Source organism: Lytechinus pictus, chromosome 7 (genome assembly GCF_037042905.1).
Source record: "Lytechinus pictus isolate F3 Inbred chromosome 7, Lp3.0, whole genome shotgun sequence".
Lineage (NCBI taxonomy): Eukaryota > Metazoa > Echinodermata > Echinoidea > Temnopleuroida > Toxopneustidae > Lytechinus > Lytechinus pictus.
The window spans coordinates 18,199,543-18,212,641 of NC_087251.1; the positions used below are offsets into that span (position 1 = coordinate 18,199,543).

General features: G+C 35.5%; 1 protein-coding gene across 3 annotated transcripts in view; it reads left to right on the forward strand.

Moving 5' to 3' along the window:
• The first annotated feature begins 4,032 nt into the window (after positions 1-4,032).
• Positions 4,033-13,099, forward strand: part of LOC129264833 (centrosomal protein of 170 kDa protein B-like) — a 55,446-nt gene continuing 46,379 nt past the window's right edge. For 2 of the 3 annotated variants that reach the window (XM_064102127.1, XM_064102128.1), the window contains exons 1-3: positions 4,033-4,111; positions 6,536-7,494; positions 10,961-11,050. In XM_064102127.1, the coding sequence (XP_063958197.1) occupies positions 7,399-7,494; positions 10,961-11,050 (186 nt within the window). In that variant the 5' untranslated portion in view covers positions 4,033-4,111; positions 6,536-7,398. The remainder of the gene's footprint in view (positions 4,112-6,535; positions 7,495-10,960; positions 11,051-13,099) is intronic. The other variant, XM_064102126.1, reaches the window with a different exon arrangement.

A 13,099-nucleotide genomic window follows, 5' to 3' on the forward strand; every position in this document is an offset into this window, starting at 1 on the left:
TGTTTAATTGAGTTTATAAAGTCGTGTACCCGTACCGTATCCATCGAATATGATTATTTACGTATGGGACAGACCTTTAATTCCTTGAGAAAGACTTGATCTGGGCTTGAACCTCTGCATCAATCCCAGATATCTGACTAAGGCGTTTTGTATAAAATCCGAGTAAACCTAGATGCTTGTTTGGAGGATTGGTGATCACATGAATTGAATAAATATGCCTACTCCATTCTTCAATGCAGCATGCATTTTGGTTAGACTAGATCTAGAGTAACCAGAGGGGGGCAAATTTGACCCCCTTTTTTACATTTTCAAAAATATCTTTCTAAATAAAACATGCTGAAAAATAATAATTTCGATTTCAAAAGAAAATTTTAGAACTTGACAGAGGCTCATTTACTATACATATTTTCTTCAGTTTTCAAACTTTCTGGGGGGGTAGGGGCAATACTCCTCTCAAATGCCCCCCCCCCCCCCCTTGGTGCCGCCACTGAGTGCTTAGAATGTCAAATTTTCAAGTCTAAATATGAAAATATTTGCTTTATTTGTTTGGTGAAATATGTATACCGGTATATGATTATGAGTCATTGGAAACAGTCCTTAACAGGTTTAATCTTTTGTAGCTAGATCAGCTATAAGCTAGTGTATAGGCCTACACAAAAAATTTCAGCTCGCGCTCAGTCGTGCCTCTCCTGATCTCTGTTTAGTTAGATCATCTTGTTAATGATTACAAATAATAATAACAATGTGATTTTTAATGCACCAAATCCACTCGGCAGAGTGCCAAAGGCGCAGAAAATACTGCTCAGAATATTCAATATAAAGGTATATTATAAAATCTCACAAAATTTGAGGTCGCACGCTTGATACAGGCCTTATCTTGTTGAAGCTGAGATGAATCTACTTAAACTTCAGTCTGACTATTAGACCCCTCAAAAAATAAAGCCGATCTGGAAAAAAATATGAATGAAAGTAGGCCATAATGTATTTTCCGGACCCTTGATGAAAGCTGGATCTGCCCCTGGGTATGAGGAAAGAAATGTAACTGAGAAGAATGAGGAACACCATCGTGACTCCTGGTCAGTAATAGGTACCAATCAATGAGGCCTCCACACCCCACCACCTTGGAGCCTCCCCACTGGAATAGGCCTAGCGACGCCCCTGCACCCCCATTATAAGGTGGGGTGATAACTTCACGTAGATCCAAACTTCAATTGCGCACAGCTTTTATGGATCTCGATCACTTGTGTAATTTCTTGGTAGCTTGGTTCTTTGAAAGACACCATAGAAAAAATGTGCTTGCTAGCTTCAGGAATTCACCCCAAACTTGCACGGAACTTAATACCCACCATTTACAACAAGCTGCCTGGCCTGGTGAAAAAATTTATTGAAAAATTTCAGGTAGAAGCAGGCCCTAGGTCTATATACATGTAGATGAGTCCACCACATATCGACCACCTCTTTTGAAACCGATCACCTTGCGTGCGCGCATGAAGATTATTGCATATTACAAATGCTGTGCGAGTAGGCGCAGTGTCCATAGGAACGATAAAAATCAATTTTACAAGAGAAAAAGAGGAATAAAAAGGTAGAAAATTTGTAGAATTTATCAATATTGTATTGACCAGACCCAAACTCCACTGCAAAATAGCTGTTCATACCAAGAAATCAAATCGGAAACGGCTTTAGAACATATTTCCGTCGTCAATCGTCATATCATGTGCCAGAGCCTGCAATGGAAGTAGCGAGAAAATCAACCAGCATATGACATCATTGAACTCGACTTGGAAGAGTAGAAATATTTTGCCAGCACGACAAGAATCTGCCTCAAAATTTGTGTATGGCGGGTGGTCAGTCCTAAAAAAGGGGTGCAAATGAGCAACTTTGAACCCATCGCACTCGCATCACAACATGTACTGTATAAGATCTGCAGTTAAAATGCAGATAATTAGAAAAATCAGCTCATACCTACAGCTAATTATTCACCTGTTCATCCATTGTGACGTCAGCACGCAGAGTGTAAAATATCCGCAGATCATAATGCGCACAAACATAACTGGAACGTCCTTAAATTTGGAAACCGACATTGAACATACCCTATAGAACGAGAAGAAGCATGAATTCAATACAGGGTCCTGTAACACAATTGTTTGCAATTATTTGCTAAATTACCTATCAAGATAATCGTTGCATGCGCATTTTGCTCAATAGACTAATAAGGAACCAATCAAAATTGCTCTTTCAAATTAGCGATTAATCGCTAACCCTTGTGTTATGGTTCCCAGGTGTCAAACGATTTTCCTTTGGAGTTGGGAATAGTTAGGGTACTCCTGATTTTTTTTAAGGGGGAGGGGTGGGATTGGGACTTGAAATTGAAATCACATTGTTGTTTTATTGTTTAGCTTGATGGAAATTCATTTTGTTTACATGCGAACATACAAATTACAACACATAAAGAAAATATACATAAATCAAGGAGAAACAAGTTCAAAATATTGGCGTGATAATGAGATCATTATTATAATACAATAAGTAGGCCTATTCAGTATCAAATCAAATTTTGGATCATTTCAGAACTTTTCAATGAATAAGAGTATCAGGTCATTAAATTTATTTTCTTTTTATTACTTGAAGCATGATTCACATATAAATTTACAACTCAAATTAACCATGCTGACGGTAAAACTATTCATTGTTGTAATTTTGCTGTTACTATTATTATTATTGTTATTATTATCATTATTATTATCATTATCATTAATATTATTATTATTATTATCATTATTACTACTATCATTACTCTTTACTTTTGTGGCAGTTGTTTGTGTTTGTAAGGAGACATAGATGACAATATTGAAGGATAAGAGTAATTTTGTAATTGGGTGACTTGTTCTCTATTTAATGATTCAGAAGACGAATTGTGTAAAGGAATAAAAGAATAAAATAAATACATTGTGTTCTTCTCTGCTGCGTGACGCTACAAAGTGAACATTAATCCAATGTTGCTTTTATTCTATTTTCAATTCTTATGGAAAGCTAAACCAAAAGATTTGGTTTGTCCTCATGAAAATGTAAAATAATGAACATTTGCAAGTGGTAGGCCTATACACCAGACGAGTAGTGCATGAAGCGCATCATCTGGATATTGCTTGTAGTGCTCCTGAATGTCACAAGCTCCACGTGGAAGTTCAATTCATCCTGTGATAATGCAACATGTCACACACATACACACATCTCTCCAATGATATGTACAAATGCATGTAGCCTTTCTCGTATTTCCAAGGGGCCTCTGTAATAAACTTGGGGGAAGGATTTTTAGTAGCAGGGTGTCTAGACTATGGCCTGGATATATAAGCGTGACGTCAAACTAGAGGGCTCTCTAGCTTGTATGTAATGTAGTAGTGTTTTCGCTGGTACATTTGCTCCTCAAAATGCTATTTCATTTCTTCTTCTGAAGTGTATTGTATCAATGGTTGCTTTTGTACCCACCCAATGAAAAAGAAAGTGAATTTCTTTCAATACCTCCTCAAAAGAAAATACCTTAAAGATAAGGGCCTTTGCAAAATTACAAAAACGTTTGAGGGATCTCTCCTATATTGCAGGATATTTGCAACTGTGTGAAAGCAAATAAAAGGGTGAGGAAAGAATTCACTACCGTATATGCCTCACTTGCTATGGGAATGCAATTTATGTTTCAGGCTCAGAGCTCTTTCTGGTTCAGGCATGTGTGAATATGAGAAACAATTAAAATTATATTGATATTTTATTTGATTCATTCTGTAACATAGTAACAAAATAGAGCGGTTACCTGATAGAGACACTAACCAAATTCCCATTTCTCAAGAGACTTTCAATCTCACTTCAAGGCAAATTGTATAAACATATTGATCAAAGTCCAGATGGTGACCCCTTAGAAATAGCGGAAAAGAAATTTGTCTTTCCTGACATGTGACCAGGAATAGTAAATAATGAGTGAGGAAGCATTCCACGCTGGCTGGCTAGTGGGTCGTTCAGGTGTATGCTCCCTATCTCAGTGACTCATCGATGAATCACTCATTCAAATTGGATGCAGAGAATGGTGCTGGTGCCGAGTTGATGAAGGAAAAAAAATAAAGTAAGCAATTATATATTGAAATTTGCCTTAGGGGATTGGGAAGATGGCCATATTGGAGGAAATAGATTGGCATTAATGTAGCTCATTTGAGGATGATATGAAAGGGAGGGATATGATACTGCTGTTTGGGGGTATTCTGGTCATTGTAGCAGCTTGGTCGTCATTGGAGTGTAGCAAGTAAGTCTGGGATTGCCTCTGGCTGGTTTGTGTTTGGTCTTTGACTTCACTTTGTGGTACCTGTGAGTATCATGGTAAGTTGTCGAGTTTGCTTGTAAGATTCTTGTGAAACGAAATTGAAAGATTTGCTGATTTTGTCGATATACAGTACATGTATGCCTCCATCTAGTGAAATGTTGCCATGATAACTTTTATTTGTTGGACATTTTTTGGATGACAATTTCAAAGGATACTGTATAAAGAACGTATAAAAAAATTCAATATTTTATTTGTTTGAGGAAACAAAATCTATAAACTTTTACAATTTTCTCAGTCTATATCTAATATCTAAAACAGCATGACCCTGATCTGCTCTGCGTGTTTCCCTAAAAATATCCAATCTTAAATTTCAATATAAAAATGTGTTATAAAATCCTAGTAATAAGTATTACTTGTGTACAGTAAATTTATGTAGAAAACAATTTTAACTCCATTGGATTCTACCTGTATGTTGTATGCAGTGCTGTTTCTGTATCAGTGTGTACTGTGTAGTACATGTACACTTACATGTATGTATGCTTTGGAGTTTGTACTGAATTTTAGTATTCAGTTATAAAGTAATTTATTTTTCATGATGAAATATCATGAGTGATGAATCTTTTTCAAAAGTACCTCTTATATACTAGTAGATAGAATTTTATTTTAACAGATGTGTCTATAAATTGTTTTTCACAGAGAATGATAATTTGTCTTGTTTATAGTAGGCATCGCCATACACCTCTTTTGTCATTTTGACAATTAATATGACAGATGCATATTAAAAAATTGTACATCCATTGTGAGGAAGGATGATACAGTTATGAGTCATACATGTACAGTAGTACATGTTAGCCAAGTGATATACATGTACTGTATGCGACTCTCCATATATCCATAATTGCACTGACATTTGTCATCTAATGTCATTACCGTCACTGTATCGAAGTTTTGTCGGTCTACACAATATATTGGATGTAGAATGTTTGGCAGAAATAGGCACATTGTTTACCATTTGCATGCAGATCTTCCCTTTCAAATGTTCTTTATTTATTTTATTTATTTATTTATAAGTCTTATTTTAGTAGGGTGGCTCCATCAGTAATTGGTATACTGTTGTCCTTGGAGGCCCTACAACAAAAATACAAACATATAACAAACATGGGTAAAATAGTGTACAATGTAAGTTGAAACGAACAAACTGTAAAGAAAAGAACAACACATAAGGGCCAGTTTATAAATTAAGATTATTATAACGCCAAAATAAAAGACTAAATGAGGATTCGGATTGGGCATTTCTTAAAAAATTTGGTAAATTGTTCCAAATGAATGCACCAGCAAATGAAAAACTTTGTTTGCCCATTTCTGTTCGAATTTTGGGTAAAATCAAACCTGTGCTTTGTGCACTACAAGTACGAATACTATGTACAGTTTCAGATTTTTTAAAGATATTTAACAAATAGGCTGGATTTTTATTAAAGAATACAGAAAATATCATTTTACATTTAAAATATTTCCATCTATCTTCTGTCTTTTCATTCATTTCAAATTGGGCAACATCCCCAACCATTCCATGAGTGTTGTTCACTGTTCCACTTAATTGCTATGAGTTTGTTTTTCCTAAAATGATTATGGTGTGTGGATGATATGGAATAAAGTTAGTGGATGTATTTTGTGGTTTAACATACAAAATATTTTGAATCAGTATTTGGTACCTGATTGATGTATTTTTAATCTTGTTGGTATGAAATCATTATCAAACATGGATTGAGCTGGAAATTTAGGATATGAACTTTCTAGCTTCCTGATATGCAATTACGAGATATACATGTATAAAATAAGTGCTCCAAGGGGTGCTTTTGAAAGGGAGAGGGCCCAGCAGGCATATCATGTAGGCCCTTGATATTTTTGATGTAAAATAATAATTTAAAAAATAATGAATCATGGATAAAAGAATGGTCACTACATTTTTAATACAAGATTCTAATTTAAGATGATACCACAATATATGTACATTGTAATTCATATTATTGAACCTTGTGTGCGCTTGCAAGCATTGAGATATTGCAGTCCATTTGTTGCATTTTGTCAATGTTTTACATTATTTTGCTTGATGTAATGTAATTTCCTGTTTTGTATGCGTCTTGACTTTATTATTTATTTCTGTTGCATGTTTATTGTTTTATTTCTGTTCTTTTGCTTTTGTCCTCCCTCTTTTATTTCCCATCACAGCCTACATGTATCATTGTGCTTGGCTTTGATTGAGTTTCTGCTTCATCAACATCAGCATGACCTCAGATGACCTTTGAATAGTGCATTGACCCATATCCTGAACCTGATAGTCAAATGTTTGTCAAATCCATGTGTCTCTCATTCTCTATCCCTGGATGTATGGATTAGCTCTGGATTTAATGGGGGGAGGTCAGATTCCCTATCAGGCTAAAGGAAGTTGAGATCTGTTGCATTTGGCTACAGAAGTACTGGGGGAAGATCGCAATCACTGGAAATTACTCCTAAATTCTTTGCAAACAGCTCATGCCTTGTGTGCCTTCCTGTAATGCTACAAACATGCACGGTTGGAATATTAGAGAACATAGCTAGGGGCTGCTGCTGCTTGCATGCCTTTGGCCTATGAACACATATGTTTATCTACCCTGTTTACAGCTGAGCGTTACATATGCTGAAGTTCAAGTAGAGTTGATTACCATGGAAGCGAAGATGTAATCTGCGTATAACATAGATCTGGAGTAATGTAATAACAGACCTAATCAGCAAGTTTTGAGGGGCAAGATGCTGTTTTCATAATTGGGCCAAGTAACCGCATATCATCAGCTATGTTTGTTGGAGGAAACGCTAATTTCCAATAAACTCATCAAGTTCTGTGCAAGTGCACTTTAACTTTTAGTAGGACATCACATTACGAGGCTACCCATGAACTGTTATGTTTGGATGCTCACACATACATTTGACATACTTGCCACAAAAGTACATCTCTAGCAGCCTGACCTGGGATTACGGGACATAAAAGATCAATTTTGTAAGGAATCCCTCCCCATTACCTCTGCCCTGTTGACCCATTGTGGCATGTTGTTGCTATGGCGTGGTGTTTGGTTGCCAACACGGGAATGCTGCACATCCTACAGCAGGATTTGATGTTGATTGGTCGAGACCAGTGTGACATCTCCATCCAGGTGAGTAATGAATGACCTTGTCCTTGATTTGCCCCACCCCCATATTCTATTTCTATCCTGCCATGAGAAAAACATTAAATTCTACCTTATGGAAACAAAACAATTCGGCCAGATCATCACCATATTCACTCTACAGCTTTCTTTTTGTAGTAGATTTTAAATTTGAGGTCTATGTAAGATACATAGTGGGTTCAAGATCTGGGTCCCCGTTTCATGATAAATATTAATCATTGGCCAATCAAATTGAAAGATTTCAGTAGCTTTGAATTGTTATTGCAAAATTGTTATAATATCAAGTTATTTTTTTTACGGGGCCCCGTAGGGGACTGGGTGTTGTGTTCAGGAAAATCAATATAATTTGATGATCATATTTAAAGGATTAATAATCTGAGTAAAAAATGAAAAGCTGATTTGTCTGACATTTTATTCCAAACACAAAGATTATTCATGGATGGGCCATAAATGACCCTTGGAATCAGTAGCTCAAATGATTCCCTGTATTGATCTGAGCTTACCAATATGGATGCTTTATATATGCAGATTATTCAGAATACAAGTATTATTTCCTGTATGGTCACAATTTCTATGCAGGCAGTAATGAATGAACGGCTTTGCATTTGTTTCTGTCAGAGTGCATGATTAATCTTTATACTTGTAGCATTACATGAAAATTGCATGATTATCAAAATATTTGTTGTGTGTACTAATTTATCAACAGATCTTGTGAATTATGTTGTGCTCTATGTACCTGTACAATAGCAGTGAGCTGTTAAATATTGAACTGGGAATAATAATATGCCAATTAACGTTGATTAGGACAATTGTCGAGGAATCCTGCGTGTACACGGTCGCTGCTACGTTTCTCTCGATCATTGCATTGTTAATTGACACTGAACTTTTGTAAGGATATTCAATCTCCCACAGCTGTTGGTTTTATAGCCTACACAGTTACTACATGACACACAGGCATAACATCATAGTCTGTATATCATACTTGTAGGTCATATCTACATGTTTGTAATAAGTTATTTGGTACTCTGTAATATTAAGACTAAAGAGATACAATCAATATCTAAAATTGATTGTAATTTATTGTTGATGAGTTGACATAAACTTACAATTACATTCAATTGTATTGATTTTATCTTTCACAAGAGTAACAATACAGGGCACCGGTGAAAACTAAAAGTCCACTTATGTTGATTCTTTTTTAATAGATCTTGTAGTTTCATTTCATATTTTGATAAGGTGGTTTTTATATATTGTTTTGAAAGCAATATTGATATAAAATGTTAAAGATGAATGCAGAATGCTGTGATTATTGGTAATGTTGTTGATTAGGCTTGTTGATAAGATTCATAATTGTTTGATATGTAGCCATTGCCTTACAATGGAATTCTGCACTCCATTCTGCCAAGTATTGATAACAACCTTACATCCAAAAGTTAAATGTATGTTTTGGATTTTTACTGTGCTATTGTTTTCAGACCTACATGTAGGCCTATATTGAAATGCAAAAAGATTAAAGCTAAGTACTGCATACTATAGCATACTGCATAAGCCATCAAGTATGTTTGTACAATTGTAATTTGTATCTCACCTTTCAGTGTCAGATTAAAAAAAAATTCTGTGTACTTTCAGTGCAATTATTACTGTGGGTGGTTTCAGATGTTACCACCTCCATGCAATCAGTCACTAGTGATGACAAGTAACACATCACTTACATGCTATCCCCACTTGCAGTTGATTGCAACAGGTGATCATTAATGTGCCATTCAGATGATATCACCAATTGTAACACGTTTTACACTTTTTATTTACAGCATTGTGATGTATGACACATTGTAAACAGTTCCACACGGTATTACATGCATAGAAGCTCCATGAAGTTAATCAGTGGTGTTCTGTAACTAGTCATTTATAATTATATCCTGACTTTTTGTACAAACATGATTGCAAGTGGTGATCAATCACCACTCCTGATCATGATAAAGGAGTATGTACATGTATGTATTTAGATGTATAATCCATCTCCACTGGTGATTGATAGCGTTATCTGTTGCCATTTTTATAACGTCTGCAGGGAATAATTTTGCTTTACAAATATGAATAGTATTTTTGGACTCATAAGAGTAAAAATATGCTATACAAAAGACTATGCATAGCAGTCTTTCAAAAATGTAGAGCAAATTGCGATGCGATACCGGGAAAATTATTCCCTGGTCTGTAAGGGAGGCTACTATGTTCCTGAGAAGAACATTATGCATCAACCATTTGTGAGAATGCTGAAGGGAGTCTGCGATGTGACTGCGTGTCAATACAGAAAGCTTCTAATCATGTTCTTGAATCTGATGAAAAACAATGTTCATTAAGTCTAAAATTTTTAGTAATTTTTCTTGTTCATGAGTAGAAGAAAAAGGAAAAGAAAGAGGACAGTCTACAACTTAAAGTAAGTTTTTATGGGAAACCACATGAGCTGAAAACAGGAAATGTATTGTAGACTTACTACTTTTATACTATCTAAGTTGATGGGAATAATTTCATCAATTGCAATGCAGAACCTGAGCAAGAAACTTGTAATAAGATTTCTCTGATTCAAAATGACAAAAAGATCAATCTAATTTATATGTTAGAAACGGAAACGATTTGGTCTGCCTTTTTTAAAGTATTTGCAGGGCAATCAAGTGATTTGTCTCTATTTGACATACTGTCAGATATGCATACAAAGTTAGCTGCAATGCAAATATTGTTCATCTTTCTATTGATCATGCAGATCTGCATACCCAGAATGTGTGTGTATATCAGGCTTGGTTTTGCAATTTAATAGCCTTATTACACTGGCATTCCAGTTTCATTTACTCTCACACCTAGTCATTATTCTGAAGTGGATGGAATAGAAAGTCTGGGACTCTTCAATAACATGTAGTCTGTATGTCCTATTGGAACTACAGTGCTGTCAATACTGTGGACATGTACAGTATAGGCCTATGTGTTGGTTGGCAAATGAAATTTGTTTACATGAGAATACAGGCTTCTGTCTTTTTTTTCTAAAATCTTTGAATATATTCCAGTTTGTTGATCTGTATTGCTAAATTATTATCAATGTCTATTTGAAAGATATTGTCAATAAATTTGATACACACAGTGTGGATTAGGATTTTGTTGATTTCTGTATAAATTTGCTAAATGAGAAAAACATAATTGACAATGTCAATTGTTACATGGAGGTGGATGGAGAGCAGATATGCCCCCTAATCAATAGGCTATGCAGGGCTTGATGAAGGGCTACTATAAACCTGCAATTGTTTGGAAATATCTGTGAATTCATAGCATATCACATAAACAGCTCGGTACAGATTAATCTATTTATCAATTAGTTCAACATCATGGAAATCACTTAACCTTATTCTTTAATTATATTCATTTCACCCTTTCCTCCATTGTGTTTTGTTTTTATTTATTTCAGTCTCGCAGTGTAGACAAACAGCATTCAGTGATTGCCTATGACCAGGTTGACGGGTCGCATTCCATAAAGGACGTTGGAAGTCTCAACGGGGTGAGTTGTTCTTTCATTACTTTAGAATCATCAATATGTAGGCCCTATCTGACCTTTGACCTCATTGATGTATTGATTTCAAGATCAATAGTGTTGTTGAAGGATTTTTGGGGGTAAATGTGTGAAAAATTACAATTCATTGTAAATATTACTGTAACTTATTCAATTCTTATTCACTTTAACTTAAGACGCAAACACACACAGACATGGTATGTTAAAAAATCTGTGAACACATCTTCATAGCATAAAATGTTTTGTGAAACCCTCTGTTAGTTGGAGCATACTTTTTTTTCCTTCACTTCCTATCTTAGACTGAAGAATTGACCATCAGGTTGACCGACCTCCCTGTCCACTTTGGCCAATAAGCGTAGGCCAGTCCTTAAATATGATTCTAAATGTTTTGTAAAAAAGAGCCATTTCCCATGATTATTCTTGATGAGTAAAACTACTGTGGATGTGGCAAAACACAAACCCTTGTTTTTCCTAGTCTGCAGACAAATTAATACTTCAATCACTCACATGTAGGTCTTGAAAGAAATCCAGCACAAGCTATCTCTGGTTCTCTATAAAATGCAGCATTGTTTCTTATTTAATTGAATTAGTTTTATGCTATATACAAAAAGAATCATTCCTAAATTGGAAAATATGCAGGTATAAATAATCATAACTTAATGGTATGTGCCATGTTCACACAGACTGCAACAACACCAACATTGCTTCGCTCTATAGTTACTTTAGTACACAATTCCTTCAGTCTCTCGTAGACTGAAATTTTAAATTCAGAAAACATGTTTTGATAAACCAAGAGCTTAAGCCTGCAACTTTTTTATAAATTAGATGTATGATATAGTATAGGACAGTTTAATAGATCACACAGGACTTTTTAATTAAAATACATTGTTTTTGTTATTCCTAATATCTGGATATGAATCCAGACATTATCTGAGAGATTAAATAGCCATAAGAAAATGAATTCAGCTTTGACATATTTGTTGAAGAGTGCCTAAAAAGTCCATTTACTTTGGTCACAATATGATGCCTCATTGGAATATTAAAATTCTTTCATAGCTTAATTCATTTACCATGAAATGAACCTAGTTCTTGACTTGATGTAGTCCTCAATGCACGTATTTATGTTTGAGCAGTCGAAAATGTGAACTTGTCTTGTCTTGGGTTAAGTCGGCATATGCAGACTTGCTGTACTCCGCCAACTTTATTGATGTGTGTGAAATCACCAAGTAAGCAGGTCACTTGCTAGGTTTTTGATTGAGTTTGGATTTGAAAGAGTCTAGTGAGTTTATCAATGTTGTGTCCATGTTTAACTCGTTCCAATCTTTGGTAGTTCGAGGGAAGAAGCTGTATCTATGAACATCCCTTTTGACTAGTAGATGCTGGAGCTTGATACTATTTCCTCTAGTCTGCCGGGTGTTTTGCTGGATGAAGTTTTTGGGGTTGATGGCAACAAGACCTTTGATTATTTGGAACATTAGGCTCAGTCTACTGTATTTCCGTCTGTCTTCCAATGAGTCCCATTCTAAGGCCCGTAACATGGTTGTGATGCTACTGGTTTGTCTGTAGTTCCCCATACAGAAACGAGCTGCCTTTCTCTGAATGGCTTCTATTTTCTGGGTATCCTTCTTGTAATGGGGATCCCATGCAGGGGAGGCGTATTCCAGGATTGGTCTCACCAACGTTTGGTAGGAAAGTTGTTTTATTTCCTTGGGAGCAGACCAAAAGTTCCTTCTCAGGAAACCGAGTACTCTGGAAGCTTTGGAGCAGACTTTGTTGATCGTCGTTCTTCAAATACCAGCCTCAATCACAAGCCAGGACAATAAAACAGTCATTTGTTCAACATTCATTGTTGAACTAGATTTGAACAAGTTCATCCCGAAGTTGTGATTATTTATTTCTATATTTCTGTAAAGTAATGACATTTGATAGTCTATCAGACCAAAATAGGTGTACATTTTATCTTCCTTATTGGGGAAAAACGTACAAAATGGGTGCAAATAAAATACCAGAGCTGCTCTTTCTGAGGAAAGGGTTTGC